This window comes from Pongo pygmaeus, chromosome 6 (genome assembly GCF_028885625.2).
Source record: "Pongo pygmaeus isolate AG05252 chromosome 6, NHGRI_mPonPyg2-v2.0_pri, whole genome shotgun sequence".
Lineage (NCBI taxonomy): Eukaryota > Metazoa > Chordata > Mammalia > Primates > Hominidae > Pongo > Pongo pygmaeus.
Genome location: NC_072379.2, coordinates 6150051 through 6168847, shown reverse-complemented (window position 1 = coordinate 6168847; position 18797 = coordinate 6150051). Strand labels below are relative to the sequence as shown.

The following is an 18797-nucleotide window of genomic DNA, read 5'->3' as shown; positions in this document are numbered from 1 at the left end:
TCCCTCCTCAGCCTCTTGAATAGCTGGGACTACAGGCGTGTGCTCCCACGCCTGGCTAATTAAATTTTTTTTTTTTTTTGGTAGAGACAAGGAGTTGCTATGTTGCCAGGGCTGGTCTTGAACTGCCGGACACAAATGATCCTCCTGCCTCAGACTCCTAAAGTGCTGGGATTGCAGGTGTGAGCCCCCGCACCCGGTTGAGAACACATTTCTGTAGCTGAGGTCATCCTTAGGTCATGAAGATGAGGACCTCTTAGATCCTTTTTAGAGAAGGATGGATCCCAGCATGGAGCCAGCTCAGAGTAGGACTCAGTAGGACTCAGCTGCTGCTGAGTGCTCAGACAAGCATCTTCACGCACGTGAAATCGGGATAAGGCAGCTGTGGGAGAGAATCATCAGCTGCAGGCCAGGCGCAGTGGCTCATGCCTATAATCCCAGCACTTTGGGAGGCCAAGGCGGGGGCATTGCTTGAGCTCAGGATTTCAAGACCAGCCTGGCCAACATGGTGAAATCCCGTCTCTACAAAAATTAGCTGGGCATGGTGGTGGGTGCCTGTAGTCCCAGCTACTCGGGAGGCTGGAGTGGGAGGATTGCTTGAGCCTGGGAGGTCGAGGCTGCAGTGAGCTATGACCACACCACTGCACTCCAGCCTGGGTGATAGAACCAGACCCTATCTCAAATATGTATATATGTCAGCTGCATTCTAAGCGTTTGTCGTTGCTTTGTTTTGTTTTGAAGGGTATGTTTTCAGAAGGACTCATGCATGGACAAGGGACTTATATTTGGGCCGATGGATTAAAATATGAGGTGAGGCATATAACCAGTTATAGTTCTAAGCTGTGATTATTGGATGGAACAATCAGTTTCCCGCAATTGAACAGACTGTTTTCGTAGATGTCATTCAGCGTATGGGTTAAGAAAAATTCACAGAACCAGAGGATCTAGTAACTCATGACTGCATGGGACCCGCCAGTAATTGTTATTGGTTTCATCTGTGTGTTCTAGAGGTATTCTATGCGTTCTAAGCACAGCACACGTACATGTATGTAGCTTGTCCTTTTTTCTTTGAGACAGGGTCTTGCTCTGTTGCCCAGGCTGGAGTACAGTGGTGCCATCATGACTCACTGCAGCCTGGAACTTCTGTAGCCTGTCTTGCTTTTTACAAACACACATAGTTTATTATACACTCTCTTTGGCACATTTACTTAGTTAGTGAGTCTGAGATGGGGTCTTGCTCTGTCACCCAGGCTGAAGTGCAGTGGTAAGATCATGCCTCACTGCAGCCTCGAACTCCTAGGCTCAAGCGATCCTCTCGGCTCTGCCTGCTGAGTAGCTGTGACTACAGGTGTGCTCCACAGCACCCAGCTAATTTATTTTTACTTTTTTTTTTTGTAGAGACAGGGTCTTGCTGTGTTTCCCAGCTGGTCTCCAACTCCTAGGCTTAAGGGATCCTCCCACCTTGGCCTCCCAAAGTGTTGGGGATTACAGGCGTGAGCCACCGCACCTGGCCCGTACCTTTAATTTTTGAGATCAAACCATATCCATTAATGCAGATCTATTTTTACTGGCTGCATGTATTCCATTATGTGGCTTTTATTTAACCTGTCTTGTGGGGTTGAGGGGAATGTGTATTTTTAAACTGATTGCAAGGACCAAATTGTTCGCCAAGAGATTGTACCAGGCTCAATTCCCACCCACGACGTGAGTGAGCGCTGAAATGCTATTCTAAAAATCCCAAATGCAGAGTTGCTAACAGATGGTGTTTATAAATGGTAATGATGACATTTAAAACACATGCGCATAATGCACTTATTCAAATAACACACAGGCAATGATGGAAATGGAGTCAAGTTTGGGCCGGGAAGCCACCTGCAGCTGGGCGGTGAGAGGCGTGCTGCAGAGGAGCAGGGAGAGGGAGGGAGGGGCTGACTGTCACTGGCGGGGCGAGGAGGATCTCCAAGTTCCAGGGGAGCGTGAGGATTGGGCCCCCACCTTGGATTCATGCCAGCTCCCTTCCCACGCAACATCCCGCCTTCTAGCCAGCGACTGACATGTAAGGTTTCTGGTCTTTATTTATTTTTGTGAGACAGAGTCTCGCTTTGTCGCCCAGGCTGGAGTGCAGTGGCGGGATCTGGGCTCACTGCAACCTCTGCCTCCTGGGTTCAAGCAATTCTCCTGCCTCAGCCTCCAGAGTAGCTGGGATTACAGATGCGTGCCACCACGCCGGGCTACTTTTTGTATTTTTAGTAGAGACGGGGTTTCGCCATGTTGGCCAGGCTGGTCTCAAATCCCTGGCTTCAGATGATCTGCCCACCTCAGCCTCCCAAAGTGCAGGGATTACAGGCGTGAGCCACCGCACCGGGCCAGTTTCTGGTCCTTAAGTGGCAACTTAACCAAGAACTGCCCTGTGCCTCGTTGTCGCGGGAAACTCCCCGCAGGTGGGGAGGTCATTTTTGCAGGCGCACACCCCCACTCCAGCCCAGTCAGAGGGGCTTCTGGGCAGGACTCGGGGGACTCCTAGAAGCATCCTCAGAGGCCGACTGGCCTCATGGGTCCTGGCTAGTGATCAGGCCAGGGTGTGCTGTCCTCTTTTCTCTGCTGCCGTGGCTGCCTCCAGGGAGTTCAGGTTCCTGGAAGAGAATCCGATGCTGCTGGGTGCCGTGCAGTGTGCTGCCTGCTGCCCACTCAGATGTCCTGGGGCAGAGCGGGTTCCCTAGCAGGTGCCCCTGGGGCAGGCTGTTGACTGACTTGTTTACAGAATATTTTGATGATCCGTGGCAGAAAGAGGGATTTCCTGACTGGGCATGGTGGCTCACGCCTGTAATCCCAATACTTTGGGAGGCCAAGGTGGGCAGATCATCTGAGGTCAGGAGTTCGAGACCAGCCTGGCCAATATGGTGAAACCCCGTCTCTACTAAAACTACAAAAATTTGCGGGGCATGGTGGTGCACACCTGTGATCCCAGCTACTCGGAAGGCTGAGGCAGGAGAATTGCTTAAACCTGGGAGGCGGAGGTTGCAGTGAGCTGAGACTATACCATTGCACTCCAGCCTGGGCAACAAGAACAAAACTCCATCTTGGAAAAAAAAAAAGGAAAAAGAAAGAGGGATGTCCCCAGTCATCACTAAGCCTGGAGGGAACAGTGAATTCACCTCCTTCGAGTGGGTTATTTTTTTTTTTTCATTAGAGACAGGATCTTGCTCTGTCGCCCAGGCTGGAATGCAGTGCTCATAGTTCACTGCAGCCTCAACCTCCTGGGCTCCACAGATCCTCTCACCTCAGCACCCCCAAAGTGCTGGGATTATAGGCGTGTACCACTGCACCTTGGTGGCCAGCACCTGTAGTCCCAGCTACTTGTGGGGCTGTGGTGGGAGGATCTCTTGAGCCTGGGAGGTCGAGTCTGCAGTGAACTATGATTGTGCCGCTGCACTCCAACCTAGGTGACAGGGTGAGACCCTGTCTCAAAAAACAAAACAAAACAAAAACTAGGCATGATGGCTCATACCTGTTAAATGCCTGTTAATCTCAGCACTTTGGGAAGCCGAGGCAGGTGGATCACCTGAGGTCAGGAGTTCAAGACCCGCCTGGCCAACATGGCAAAACCTCGTCTCTACTAAAAATACAAAAAAATTAGCAGAGTGTGGTGGTGGGTGCCTGTAATCCCAGCTACTTGGGAAGCTGAGGCAGGAGAATTGCTTGAACCCGGGAGGCAGAGGTTGCAGTGAGCCGAGATGGTGCCATTGCACTCCAGCCTGGGCAACAGAGTGAGACTGTCTCAAAAATAAAAACAAAAACAAATTAAATAAAATCTTTTTCTAGAGACAGGGTCTCCTTAGGTTGCCCAGACTGGCCTCAAATTCCCGGCCTCAAGCAGTCGTCCCGCCTCAGTCTCCCAAAGTGCTGTGATTACAGGTGTGAGCCACTGCGCCCTGCCAAGGTGGGTTCTAAGAATCTGAAGTTCCCCAGGTCAGGATTGGAAGCCAGCACTTTCCAACGTCACCTGTTTGCTTCTTCGAACTTGGTCGACCTGAAACCTCCCAGATATTTCCTCCTGCCCGAGCTTCCGCCCACTGGTGGGGTCAGATGAGAGAGGATGAGATGAGATGAAAGCAGACAAGGAAGGGAGAGAGAATGCGAGGGGGACATTCAGTGTGTGTCCGCAGGAGAAGCAGAAACAGAATCAGAGGTCAAGCAGCTCCTGGAGCCGCCCAGAGGACTAGGGATTCCCGCCCCCACCCCCAACGCTTCCTTCTGTCACCCCATGGCCGTTCTGCTTCAGGGCGACTTTGTGAAGAATGTCCCGATGAACCACGGCGTGTACACATGGCCGGACGGCAGCATGTACGAAGGCGAAGTGGTCAACGGCATGAGGAACGGATTCGGGATGTTCACGTGCAGCACCCAGCCTGTGTCCTACATCGGCCACTGGTGCGATGGCAAGCGGCACGGGAAGGTGAGCGAGGGTGGCCACGTGCAGGGCAGGTGGGGCAGGAGCCAAGGGGGTGGGCAGACATGGGGGGGCAGCCACGAGGGGGCAAGGCCGGGAGGGGGACGGGGGCAGGGCAGAAAGGGGGTGGGGTGGCTGTGTGGAGGGCAGGGGTGGGGCTGGGTGGCCACGCAGGGGGAGAGAAGGGGTTAGGGGCTAGCGGCGCTGTCCAGGGCGTATTCACTTTTTGTTTATTGAGGTGAAACTCACATCACATAAATTAACCATTTTATTAATTTTTTTTTTTTTTTGAGATGGAGTCTTGCTCTGTTGCCCAGGCTGGAGTGCAATGGCGCCATCTCGGCTCACTGCAACCTCCGCCTCCTGGGTTTGAGCAATTCTCCTGCCTCAGCCTCCCAAGTAGCTGGGACTACAGGTGTGCACCACCACACCCAGCTAACTGTTGTATTTTTAGTAGGGATGGGGTTTCACCATGTTGGCCAGGCTGGTCTCAAACTCCTGACCTCAAGTGATTGACCCGCCTCGGCCTCCTAAAGTGCTGGGATTACAGGCGTGAGCCACTGCCTGGCCATATGCAGGCTTTAATAGTCTATTTATTGAGTTGTGTTGTTGTTGTTGTTTTGTGTGTGTGTGTGTTTTACAGCAGATTGCTTGAGGCATATTGGAGGGATTGGGCACGGTGACTTCTAGACAGCAGCATCTGCATGGCTGCAAGAAGGAATGAGTTTGCCTGATCATGAGAAAGAAGATAGAAAAATTCTCTCTCTCTCTCACACACACAGATAAACCTGTGAAAAAGCCTTTTGAGGCTTTTCAGTGTAGATCAAACAAAGGGTACTCTATGTTCACTTATACTCGGAGGCAGTAAAATGAGTAGGATGTCCAAATGGGTAAAACAACAATGGGTCTGGTGCCTAAGAGACAGTGACCTTCCATTACATGGAAGGCTCAACTGTTCACTCCAGGTGGCAACAGGCAGGATTTCTCTAGGTACTTAATTGACTAATAGTTACTGGATATAATGAATATACTCGAATATGATGAATACAGTCATTCTGTGCCTTAATATGGCACTTTTTATTTTATGTTAGTTTGAGACAGAGTATTACTCATTGCCCAGGCTGGAGTGCAGTGGCACCATCTGGGCTCACTGCAACCTTTGCCTCCCAGGTTCAAGCGATTCTCCTGCCTCAGCCTCCCAAGTAGCTGGGATTACAGGTACATGCCACCACTCCTGGCTAATTTTTGTATTTTTAATAGAGATGGGGTTTCACCATGTTGGCCAGGCTGGTCTCGAACTCCTGACCTTGTGATCTGCCCACCTCGGCCTCCCAGAGTGCTGGGATTACAGACGTGAGCCACCGTGCCTGGCCAATATGGCACTTTATTAAGGAGCAGTTGATTTGTGACATTATCTCATTTCCCCTTGTGCAGCAGTTTTACCATTTTCTTGGTAGCAAAACAGAAAAATAGCGGGTTTTATGTCTTTTTTTTTTTTTTTTTTTTTTATCTTTTTTTATTATTATTATTATTATTATTATACTTTAGGTTTTATGGTACATGTGCGCAATGTGCAGGTAAGTTACATATGTATACATGTGCCATGCTAGTGCACTGCACCCACCAACTCGTCATCTAGCATTAGGTATATCTCTCAATGCTGTCCCTCCCCCCTCCCCCCACCCCACAACAGTCCCCGAAGTGTGATGTTCCCCTTCCTGTGTCCATGTGTTCTCATTGTTCAATTCCCACCTATGAGTGAGAATATGCGGTGTTTGGTTTTTTGTTCTTGCGATAGTTTACTGAGAATGATGATTTCCAATTTCATCCATGTCCCTACAAAGGACATGAACTCATCCTTTTTTATGGCTGCATAGTATTCCATGGTGTATATGTGCCACATTTTCTTAATCCAGTCTATCATTGTTGGACATTTGGGTTGGTTCCAAGTCTTTGCTATTGTGAATAATGCGGCAATAAACATACGTGTGCATGTGTCTTTATAGCAGCATGATTTATAGTCCTTTGGGTATATACCCAGTAATGGGATGGCTGGGTCGAATGGAATTTCTAGTTCTAGATCCCTGAGGAATCGCCACACTGACTTCCACAAGGGTTGAACTAGTTTACAATCCCACCAACAGTGTAAAAGTGTTCCTATTTCTCCACATCCTCTCCAGCACCTGTTGTTTCCTGACTTTTTAATGATTGCCATTCTAACTGGTGTGAGATGGTATCTCATTGTGGTTTTGATTTGCATTTAATGTCTTGCCTACTTATGACACTGACCTCTGTGTAGGTTCTACTTTTTAAGTTGATACGCTTACATTTGACAAAGCATTTGTGTCGTGAGGCTTGATAGTTTTAAAGATGATATTATTTGTTTTAGGGCTCCATTTATTACAATCAAGAGGGTACGTGCTGGTACGAGGGAGACTGGGTGCAAAACATCAAAAAGGGCTGGGGAATAAGATGGTAGGTATGACCACGGCCGCGCTTGGGGTGTAGATGAAGAAGTGTTTATGGGCCCAATAGTGTTCACTTTGGATATTTAAAAGTAAGGTGCAAAAGTTGCACAGAACAGTTTCTCTCTAAGCAGAGTGGATTTTTTTTTTTTTTTTTTTAAGACGGAGTCTTGCTCTGTCACCCAGGCTGGAGTGCAGTGGCGCCATCTCAGCTCACTGCAACCTCTGCCTTCTGGGTTCAAGCAATTCTCCTGCCGTGATTGTACCACCGCACTCCAGCCTGGGTGACACAGTGAGATCCCATCTCAAAAACTGGCCAAATATTAACTAATCATGATACAATAGGGAATTATTAAAAGATTTTAAAAACCCAGCTCTTACCCACTTTGTCACCTTATTAAATAGTCAGAAGGTTTAATAAACTGACTCATTCTGCTCCCTTAGGACCATGAGCCTATCCATTGATTTTTAAATTTTATTTATTTTTATTTATTTATTTTTTAGACAGTCTCTGTTGCCCGGGCTAGAGTGCAGTGGCGCAATCTCGGCTCATTGCAGCCTCCACCTTCTGAGTTCAAGTGATTCTCCTGCCTCAGCCTCCTGAATAGCTGGGATTACAGGTGCCTGCCACCATGTCCGGCTAATTTTTGTATTTTTTTTTTTTTTTTTTGAGACAGAGTTTTGCCTCCCAAGTAGCTGGGCTAATTTTGTATTTTTAGTAGAGATGGAGTTTCTCCATGTTGGTCAGGCTGGTCTCGAACTCCCGACCTCAGGTGATCCACCAGCCTCGGCCTCCCAAGGTGCTGGGATTACAGGCATGAGCCACCGCGCCCAGCCTGAATTTAAATACAGAGAAGATTGTATAAGTACAAGGGGTGGATTTCTTCAAAGGAGCTCAAGGGGAGTGTTTAAAAGAATGTCTTAAAGGTAAATGTTGTGTAGGAGGTAACTGATTGTTTTTCTTTGCTTTCTTTCATCCTAGTTATAAATCTGGAAATATATACGAAGGCCAGTGGGAAGACAACACACGCCACGGGGAGGGGAGGATGAGGTGGCTGACCACCAACGAAGAGTACACCGGGCGGTGGGAGAGGGGCATCCAGGTACGCCCGGGCGGGGTAGCAGCTTGTACCCAGAGGCGGACGCTCTGCCGATTCTCAACACATGGATATTTCTTTTTTTTTTTTGAGGCGGAGTTTCTCTCTCTCTGTCACCCAGGCTGGAGTGCAGTGGCGCAATCTCGGCTCACTGCAGCCTCCACCTCCCGGGTTCAAGCAATTCTCCCGCCTCAGCCTCTGGAGTAGCTGAGATTATAGGTACCCACCACCACCACGGCTGGGCTAATTGTGTTTTTTTTGTATTTTTAGTAGAGATGGGGTTTCACCATGTTGGCCAGGTTGGTTTCGAACTCCGGACCTCAAGTGATCCGCACGCCTCAGCCTCCTAAAGTGCTAGGATTACAGGCATGAGCCACCACACCCAGCCTGTTTGTTTGTTTTTAGAGACAGAGTCTTGCTCTGTTGCCCAGGCTGGAGTGCGGTGGCATGATCTCAGCTCACTGCAGCCTCCACCTCCTGGGTTCAAGCAATTCTCCTGCCTCAGCCTCTGGAGTAGCTGAGATTACAGGCACCCACCACCATGGCCCGGCTATTTTTTTTTTTTTTTTTGTATTTTCAGTAGAGATGGGGTTTCACCGTGTTGGCCAGGCTGGTTTCGAACTCCTGACCTCAAGTGATCCACCTGCTTCGGCTTCCCAGAGTGCTAGGATTACAGGCGTAAGCCACAGCGCCCAGCATGTTCGTTTGTTTTTAGAGACAGAGTTTTGTTCTGTTGCCCGGGCTGGACTGCAGTGGTGCAATCATGGCTCTGTACCTCCCTGGCTGAAGCGATCCTCCCACCTCAGCCTCCCCTGTAGCTGAGACTACAGAGGTGCCCACTGCCACCGTGCCTGGCTAATAAAAAAAATATATATATATATGTGTGTGTGTATATATATATATGTGTGTGTGTGTATATATATGTGTGTGTGTATATATATGTGTGTGTGTATATATGTGTGTGTGTGTATATATATATATATATACACATATTTTTTTTTAGAAATGAGGTCTCACTTTATTACACAGGCTGGTCTTGAACTCTAGGACTCAAGTGATCCTTCCACCTCTGCCTCTCAAAGCGTTGGGATTACAGGCATGAGCCACAGCACCCAGCCCAATTGGTATCTTTAAAAAATAAAAATTTAGGCTGGGCGCAGTGGCTCACATGTATAATCCCAGCACTTTGGGAGGCCACTTGAGGATTGAGGCCAGGAGTTTGAGACCAGCCTGGGTGATATGGTGAAACCCCATCTCTACTAAAAATACAAAAATTAGCCGGGAGTGGTGGCTGGTGCCTGTAGTCCTGGCTACTTGGGAGGCTGAGGTGGGAGGATCACCTGAGTCTTGGAGGTCAAGGCTGCCGTGAGCCAAGATTGTGCCATTGTACTCCAGCCTGGGTGATAGAGTGAGACCCTTTCTCAAAAAATAAAAATATATAAAAGCAAATAAACCCCAACATTTAAAATAACAATGAAAATCTTCGTGATCAAGCCAGGCACTTTATATACACTTATCTTCACTTTTTAGTAGAGACGTGGTTTCAACATGTTGGCCAGGCTGGTTTCAAACTCCTTTATATCTAACCTGAGGGGTAGGTGTTATTTCTGTCTTACAGATGAGGAACTTAGAGGGCTTAAGTGATCTGCCTTATTTCAAAAGACTCGTTAGTAAGTAGCTGAGCTGAAATCGAACCCAAGTCTGTGTGACTCCAGAGTCCAAGTTCTTTGCCCTTTCCAGTTTTCATTGTATTTATCCTAATTTTAAGGGGATCCGGGTAAAGAGAGAAACTGCTTCGTGCATTTCTGATGGCAGTCTGCTTTCTTTTCAGAATGGCTTTGGAACACACACGTGGTTTCTAAAGAGAATCCGCAGTTCCCAGTATCCTTTGAGAAATGAATACATAGGGGAGTTTGTAAATGGATATCGTCACGGACATGGCAAGTTTTATTATGCCAGTGGAGCTGTGTATGACGGAGAATGGGTTTCCAATAAGAAACATGGCATGGTGAGTATAGACCTGGGAGGATCACATTTCAAACAATTATGTAAAGCCATTGAAATTATGTAGAGCAACTGAAATGTCCAGGGATAATTGCAGATTTGTCTGTTCTGCTTTCAGATTTATCAGTTTTGTTTCATGTATTTGAAGCTTTGTTAGGTGCATATACATTGAGGATTATTATGTATTGGTGCATTGGCTCTTTTGATCATCACGTAATGTTCCTCACTAACCCTGCTAATTTTCTCTCTTTCTTTTTTTTTGAGACGCAGTCTTGCTCTGTTGTCCAGGCTGGAGTACAGTGGCGTGATCTCAGCTCACTACAACCTCTGCTTCCCGGGTTCAAGTGATTCTCCTGCCTCAGCCTCATGAGTAGCTGGGATTACAGGCGTTGGCTACCATGCCTGGCTAATTTTTGTATTTTTAGTAGAGACAGGGTTTCGTCATGTTGGCCAGGCTGGTCTCGAACTCCTGGCCTCAAGCGATCTGCCCACCTCAGCCTCCCAGAGTGCTGGGATTACAGGCGTGAGCCACCACGCCTGGCCAACCCTGGTAATTTTCATTTCTCTGAAGTCTATTTTGTCTGATTTAAATCTAGGCACTCTAGATTTCTTTTTAATTGTGGTAAAGTACACATAAGATTTACCATCTCAATCATTTCTGAGTGCACAGTCCAGTGGCATTAAGTACATTCGCATTGTTGTGCAACCATCACCATCCATCTACAGAACTCTTTTTGACAAAAGGCGTGTCATTCTCTATTAAATTACATTATCTGTTTTGTATAGGATAACTTACTGTTTTGCTAAGGTGATTACATGACTTTTTTTCTTTTTTTTTTTGAGACAGAGTTTCGCTCTGTTGCCCAGGCTGGAGTGCAGTGGCATGATCTCGGCTTGCTGCAACCTCTGCCTCCCGGTTCAAGTGATTCTTGTGCCTCAGCCACTAGAGTAGCTGGGATTACAGGTGTGCGCCACCACGCCCGGCTCATCTTTTCTTTTCTTTTTTTTTTTTTTAAGTAGTTTACGGGGGTTTTGCCACGTTTGCCAAGCTGGTCTCCTGGTCTCAAGTGATCCTCCCACCCAAAGTGCTGGGATTGCAGGCATAAGCCACTGTGCTTGGCAAAATATTTTCAATGGTCATTGATTTGCTATATATTTAGTGGTTATTTAATCAGTTTTTGGTGTGTGTGTGCGTGTGTGTGTGTGTGTGTGTGTATGAGGGTGGTTTTGGTTTGCAAGTAACAGACAACCTAGTGTCGTCTGCCATGTGAAATACAGAATAATGTAGGCTTCAAGGTTGGTTTGATTCAGCAACTCAGAGCTGTCAGGATTTCTCTTCCATCTATCCACGGTATCTCCCACCATGTCACTTTCACTCTTGTGTTTTTCCTCCCTCGTGATTGCAAGACGGCTGCTGTGGCTCCAGCTTTCACATCCACATACCATGCTAACTAGAAGAAAAGGAGGAACTTTTTACAGATGCTCTCTAAAAAGGTCTTTGATTTCACAGAGCCAAACTGGGTCATTTGCCCACTTCTGAATCAGTAACTGACTATTGGCCTGGGTTGGACAAATCTCAGGGAGTCTTGGCCAGGTGTGGTGGCTCAGGCCTGTAATTCCAGCACTTTGGGAGGCCAAGGTGAGCAGAACACTTGAGGTCGGGAGTTCGAGACAAGCTTGGCCAACATGATGAAACCCCGTCTCTACTAAAAATACAAAAATTAGCTGGGTGTGGTGGTGCACGCATGTAATCCCAGCCACTCTGGAGGCTGAGGAAGGAGAATTGCTTGAACCCAGGAGGCGGAGGTTGCGGTGAGTCAAGACTGTGCTACTTCACTCCAGCCTGAGTGACAGTGAGGCTCCATCTCCAAAAAAAAAAAAAAAAAAATTGCCGGGCACAGTGGCTCACGCCTGGAATCCCAACACTTTGGGAGGCTGAGGCGGACGGATCACGAGGTCAGGAGATTGAGACCATCCTGGCTAACACGGTGAAACCCCGTCTCTACTAAAAATACAAAAAATTAGCTGGGTGTGGTGGCGGGCGCCTGTAGTCCCAGCTACTCAGGAGGCTGAGGCAGGAGAATGGCATGAACCCAGGAGGCGGAACTTGCAGTGAGCCGAGATCGCGCCACTGCATTCCAGCCTGGGCGACAGAGACTCTGTCTCAAAAAAAAATCAGGGAGTCTGTATTGTGTGCTGGGTGTTCTGCTGGTCACTAGCGTAGTTTAATAAGACACATTCTGTGGCCTAGAGGTGCTTAAAGTTGGAGAAAGATTGTGGGGGGGGGGGTGGGGGGGGAACAAGAAAAGGAGGGAGAGAGAGGACTTATACAGTGCATGACACCCAGGAGCCTAGCCTGATTATATGCGGAGTAAGTGCATATTTTCAAAACAAAAAGCTCCACAACCTTGAAAAAACTATTGATGTACATTTACCCATGTTTTTCTTTCTTTTTTTTTTTTCTTTGAGACAGAGTCTTGCTCTGTCACCTAGGCTGGAGTGCAGTGGCACGATCTTGGCTCACTGCAACCTCTGCCTCCCGGGTTCAAGCGATTCTCCTGCCTCAGCCTCCCGAGTAGCTGGGATTACAGGTGCCTGCCACCAGGCCTGGCTAATTTTTGTATTTTTAGTAGCGATGGGGTTTCACCATGTTGGCCAATCTGATCTCGAACTCCTGACCTTGTGATTTGCCTGCCTCAGCCTTCCAAAGTGCTGGGATTACAGGCGTGAGCCACCGCACTCAGCCTTACCAGTGTTTTTCTAAAAAAACTTTTCCTAAACTGTAAAAAGTTTTTCTGTCTGCAGGGCCGATTAACTTTCAAGAACGGGCGTGTGTACGAAGGCGCATTCTCCAATGACCACATAGCCGGGTTTCCAGATCTTGAAGTTGAATTCATCAGCTGCCTGGACCTATCTTCAGGAGTTGCCCAAAGATTGTCCAGGAGTGCCGGTAGGAAGCATTCACCTGTTGAAATAAAATTCATCAGCCGGGCGTGGTGGCTCATGCCTGTAATCCCAGCACTTTGGGAGGCCGAGGCTGGTGGATCACGAGGTCAGCAGTGCGAGACCAGCCTGGCCAACATGGTGAAACCCCATCTCAATTAAAAATTAAAAAAAAATTAGCCAGGCGTGGTAGCAGGCGTCTGTAATCCCAGCTACTCGGGAGGCTGAGGCAGGAGAATCGCTTGAACCTGGAATGTGGAGGTTGCAGTGAGCCCAGACTGTGCCATTGCACTCCAGCCTGGGCAACAGAGACAGACTCCGTCTCATAAATAAATAAAATGGAAAGAAAAAAAAAGAAATAAAATTCATCTGTTTTTATCCATGGTGTTCACTCATGAAAATACACCGAACACTTCAGAAAACAGAAGTCCTCTGTGAGCAACTCCTTTTTAAAAAAAAAAAATTTGAGACAAAATCTCGTTCTATCACCCAGGATGGAGCAAGATATGATCACTGTTCACTGTGGCCTCAAACTCCTGGGCTCCAGTGATCCTCCCACCTCAGCCTTCCCCGTAGCTGGGAATACAGGCACACACCACCATGCTTAGCTAATTTTTGTATTTTTTGCAGAGACGGGGTTTTACCATGTTGCTCAGGTTGGTCTCTAACTCCTGACCTCGTGATCTGCCCACCTTGGCCTCCCAAAGTGCTGGGATTACAGGTGTGAGCCACCACACCTGGCCAGGCCTAGCTGATTTTTAAACTTTTTGTAGAGGCAGGGTCTCCCTATGTTGCCCAGGCTGATTCAAACTCCTGTCCTTAAACAATCCTCCTGCCTCGGCCTCCCAAATTGTTGAGATTACAAGCCATTGTGCCTGGCTTGCAACTGCTTTTAAAAAATATGTTTTTAGAGACAGGATCTCACTCTGTTGCCCAGGTTGGAGTGCAGTGGCATGATCATAGCTCACTGCAGCCTTAACCTCCCATTTTGGCTTCCCAAAGTGCTGGGATTACAGGCATGAGCCACTGTGCCCCGCCTGCATTCCTAGTAGGTTTTTGGAATATTCTTGCATCACATTTTGGTGGAAAATCATTGTGACATAATATTGAGAAATTTGAACATTGCTTTTCATAATTATCTCCAAGGATGGGTGTGGTGGCCCATGCCTGTAATCCCAGCACTTTGTGGGAGGCCAAGGCAGGCAGATCAGTTGAGCTCAGGAGTTTGAGACCAGCCTGGGCAACATAGTGAAACCCTGTGTCTACAAAAAATACAAAAATTAGCTGGCCGTGATGGTGCATGTCTGTAGTCGCAGCTACTCGGGAGGGTGAGGTGAGAGGATGGCTTGAGCCTGGAAGGCAGAGGTTGCAGTGAACTGCGATCCTGCCACTGCACTCCAGCCTGGGCGACAGAGTGAGGCCCTGTCTCAAAAAAACAAAAACAAACAAAAAAAAAACCCAGCAAACAAACCGTGCTCATTCCCTGTGTTTGCCTTCATTCATTAGAACTGATCAGAAAGCTTGATGGCAGTGAAAGTCACTCTGTGTTGGGATCGAGCATTGAGCTGGATCTAAATTTGCTCCTGGACATGTACCCTGAGACAGTCCAACCTGAAGAAAAGAAGCAGGTAAAATCTTTTTGATTGGTATCAGTTGCATCCTGGGGAAATATAGCTGGTGACTGCTGTCACATGTTGAATGTCTTTTTTGTTTTGTTTTGTTTTTTGAGACCGAGTTTTGCTCTGTCGCCCAGGCTGGAGTGCTGTGGTGCAATCTCGGCTCACTGCAACCTCTGCCTCCCGGGTTCAAGCCTCCCCCACCTCAGCCTCCCGAGTAGCTGGGATTACAGGCGTGGGCCACTATGCCCGGCTATTTTTTTGTATTTTAGTAGAGACGGGGTTTCACCATATTGGCCAGGCTGGTCTGGAACTCCTGACCTCAGGTGATCTGCCCACCTCGGCCTCCCAAAGTGCTGGGATTATGGGTGTGAGCCACCACGCCCGGCCTAGAACAATGCTTTAGATTCGGCAGACTATACATGTTTATTCAATTGAATTGCGTTTTCAAAAGCAGGAATGAATGCTCAGCGTAACAAATGCCTGAACCCACCCAGGTAGGGCTCTGTCTCCCTTAGGACCCTGAATCCTGTTCTTCACATTCTCTGAATGTCTCATTATGAGGGTAGGGCATGGGGTGAGTGGTTCTGGAGAACAGGACGCTGTGTAGAGGGCAGGGCTGCATGTGTGGGGAACCTGGGGCAGCTGAAGGGCATCAAGGGTCTGGGGAAAATCCTGAAAGGTGAAATGTGACAGAGAGGGAGGTGAGTAAAGCAACCACCATGAATATTGCTTTTTTTTTTTTTTTGAGACGGAGTCCTTCTTGTTGCCCAGGGTGGAGTGCAATGGCATGATCTCAGCTCACTGCAACCTCCGCCTCCCGCGTTCAAGGGATTCTCCTGCCTCAGCCTCCTGAGTAGCTGGGATTACAGGCATGCACCACCACACCCAGATATTTTTCGTATTTTTAGTAGAGATGGAGTTTCACCGTGTTGCCCGGGCTGGTCTCGAACTCCTGACCTCAGGTGATCCTTTGTCCTCAGCCTCCCAAAGTGCTGGGATTACAGGCATGAGCCACCGCACCTGGCGGAATATTGCTTCTTTCAGACTTGCAGCCCTACGTGTGATGTGAGTTGCATGTGTTTTGTACATGCTGTTTATCAGGTTGAGGGATGCCTTTCTATTCCTAATTTGCTGAGGTTGCTTATCATGAATGGATGTTAAATTCTGTGAAATGCTTCAGTTGATAGAATCATTTGGTGGTTCTTCAGTCTGTCAATACTGTGAATCACATTGATTGATTTTTCAAATGTTAACCCAGCTTTGCAATTCTAGGATAAACCCTACTTGGTGTTGTTGTATTATCATTTTTTTTTTTCTTTTTGAGATAGGGTCTTGCTCTGTCACCCTGGCTGGTGTGATCTCAGCTCACTGCAGTCTGGGCTTAAGCAATCCTCCCCCCTCAGCTTCCTGAGTAACTGGGACTATACGGGCACTTGCCACTGTGCCTGGTTAATTTCCTTAATTTTTAATTTTCAGTTGAGACACAGTCTTACTATGTAGCACAGGCTGGTCTCGAGTTCCCAGGCTCAAGCAATCCTCCCGCCTTGGCCTCACAAAGTGCTGGGATGACAGGCATGAGCCACCACGCATGGCTACTATTCTTGTTATATATTGCTGGATTCAACTTATTTTGTTGAAGATTTTTGCACATATGTTGATGAGGGATAAGGATCTGCAGACAATAGAATTTTGTTGCCGCCACTGAGAGAGGAAGCCAGCACATTGCCATGTGAAAGGAAGTCTATTTTCCAGATAACTTGTTTTGTTTTGTTTTTTTACTGTTGGTCGGAGATGGCATTTTATTGACCAGGGGCGGGGGGGTGTGGAAAGAATCAAATGCTTCTTGCCCAGGTGCCGTGGCTGGCGCCTGTAATCGTAACACTTTGGGAGGCTGAGGCAGGCGGATCACCTGAGGTCAGGAGTTCAAGGCCAGACTGGCCAATATGGTGAAACCCCATCTCTACCAAAAATACAAAAATTAGCCGGGCGTGGTGGTGGACACCTGTTGTCACAGCTACTCTGGAGGCTGAGGCATGAGAATCACCTGAACCCAGGAGGCAGAGGTTGCAGTGAGCCAAGACGGTGCCACTGCACTCCAGCCTGGGTGACAGAGCGAGACTCCATCTCAAAACAAAACAAAAAAACACTTCTTAAGTTCTTACAGTGGAAAGAGCTAAATGCCATTACTTTACTTGTATTATCGCATTTAATGTAGGACACAGGTGTTGTGTCTTTTGTTCTTTTTTAAATTTTTAAATTTTATTTCTTTATTTTGAGGCAGGGTCTCACTCTTGACGCCCAGGCTGGAGTGCAGTGACACGATCTCAGCTCACTGCAACCTCCTCCTCCCAGGTTCAAGCAATTCTCCTGCCTCAGCCTCCCGAGTAGCTGGGATTACAGGCGTGTGCCACCACGCCCGACTAATTTTGTATTTTTAGTAGAGATGGGGTTTCACCATGTAGGCCAGGCTGTTCTGGAACTCCTGACCTCAGGTGATCTGCTCACCTCGGCCTCCCAAAGTGTTGGGATTACAGGGGTGAGCCACCGCGCCCGGCCCTTTTTTGTTCTTAATCCACGTATGACTTTCTTCCTTTCAGGTGGAATATGCTGTCTTAAGAAATATTACAGAATTAAGAAGAATCTACAGCTTTTATAGCAGCCTGGGATGTGACCACTCTCTGGATAATACCTTTCTGATGACAAAGCTTCACTTCTGGAGATTTCTGAAAGATTGCAAATTTCATCACCACAAACTAACTCTTGCTGATATGGACAGGATATTAAGTGGTGAGTATTCCAGATCCTTCACATCTTTTGGTTTAAAGCAGGGGTCCAGACCGGGTGCAGTGGCTCATGCCTGTAATCCCAGCACTTTGGGAGGCCGAGGCAGGCGGATCATGAGGTCAGGAGTTCGAGACCAGCCTGACCAACATGGTGAAACTCCGTCTCTACTAAAAGATACAAAAAATTAGCCGGGCATGGTGGTGCATGCCTATAATCCCAGCCATTTGGGAGGCTGAGGCAGGAGAATCGCTTGGACCCGGGATGCGGAGGTTGCAGTGAGCCAAGATCATGCCATTGCACTCCAGCCTGGGTGACAGGGGCAAGACTCTATCACACACACACACAAAAGGCAGGGGTCCCCAACCCCCAGGCCATGGATTAGTACTGGTCCATGGCCCGTTAGGAAATAGGCTACACAGTGGAAGGTGAGCAGTGGGCAAGCCAGTGAACTTTCATCTGTTTTTTGTTTTGTTTTGTTTTGTTTCGAGACAGAGTTTCACTCTTGTTGCCCAGGCTGGAGTGCAGTGGCACGATCTCGGCTCACTGCAACCTCCGCCTCCTGGGTTCAAGTGTCTCTCCTGCCTCAGCCTCCCAAGTAGCCGGGATTACAGGCATGCGCCACCATGCCAGCTAATTTTTGTATTTTTTAGTAGAGATGGGGTTTTTCCATGTTGGTTAGGCTGGTCTCGAACTCCCGACCTCAGATGATCTGCCCGCCTTGGCCTCCCAAAGTGTTGGGATTACAGGCGTGAGCCACCGCACCCAGCCTACCTTCATCTGTTTTTACAGCCATTCCCCATCGCTGGCATTACCGCCTGAGCTCCGCCTCCTGCAGATCAGCAGGGCATTAGATTCTCATAGGAGCGCAAATCCTACTGTGAACTGTGCATGCGAAGGATGTAGGTTGCACGCTCCTTAGGAGAATCGAATGCCCGATGATCTGTCACTGTCTCCCATCACCCCCAGATGGGACTGTCTAGTTGCAGGAAAACAAACTCAGGGCTCCCACTGATTCTACCTGATGGCGAGTTGTAGAATTGTTTCATTATGTATTACAACGTCATAATAATCGAAATAAGGTGTGCAGTAATTTGAACGCGCTTGAATCGTCCTGAAACCAACAGCCCCCCACCCCTTCCCACCATTCATGGAAATACTGTCTTCCACAAAAATCAGTCCCTGGTGCCAAAAAAGTGGGGGACCGCTGGTTTCAAGGACAGTATCACAGTGTCACCTGTAAAGCAGTTAGGAAATGTGGAGGGAGCTGGGAAGGCCCAGGTTGGGAGATGAGTGTTCCAGAAATCAGCACGTGGTCTTGTTCCTCCTGTGATTACGAGGTACTTGAAGAGACAGTCTCGTGACGTAACAGCAACAGTACGAGGTCACCTACAAAAGCAGGGCCAGCAATGCACGGTCTCAGGGTGAAATCCAGTCCTCA

The 18797-nt window shown here is 48.0% G+C and overlaps 1 protein-coding gene across 8 annotated transcripts in view; it reads left to right on the top strand.

The window, feature by feature from the left end:
* LOC129041026 (radial spoke head 10 homolog B) overlaps positions 1-18797 on the top strand; it is a 43258-nt gene that overhangs the window by 5374 nt on the left and 19087 nt on the right. For 5 of the 8 annotated variants that reach the window (XM_054496117.2, XM_054496115.2, XM_054496114.2 and 2 more), the window contains 8 exons: positions 739-807; positions 4280-4453; positions 6837-6922; positions 7895-8015; positions 9841-10017; positions 12819-12963; positions 14463-14584; positions 17173-17362. In XM_054496117.2, the coding sequence (XP_054352092.1) occupies positions 739-807; positions 4280-4453; positions 6837-6922; positions 7895-8015; positions 9841-10017; positions 12819-12963; positions 14463-14584; positions 17173-17362 (1084 nt within the window). Of the gene's footprint in view, positions 1-84; positions 178-738; positions 808-4279; positions 4454-6836; positions 6923-7894; positions 8016-9840; positions 10018-12818; positions 12964-14462; positions 14585-17172; positions 17363-18797 lie in introns of all 8 variants that reach the window. The other 3 variants (XM_054496119.2, XM_063668095.1, XM_063668094.1) reach the window with 2 other exon arrangements.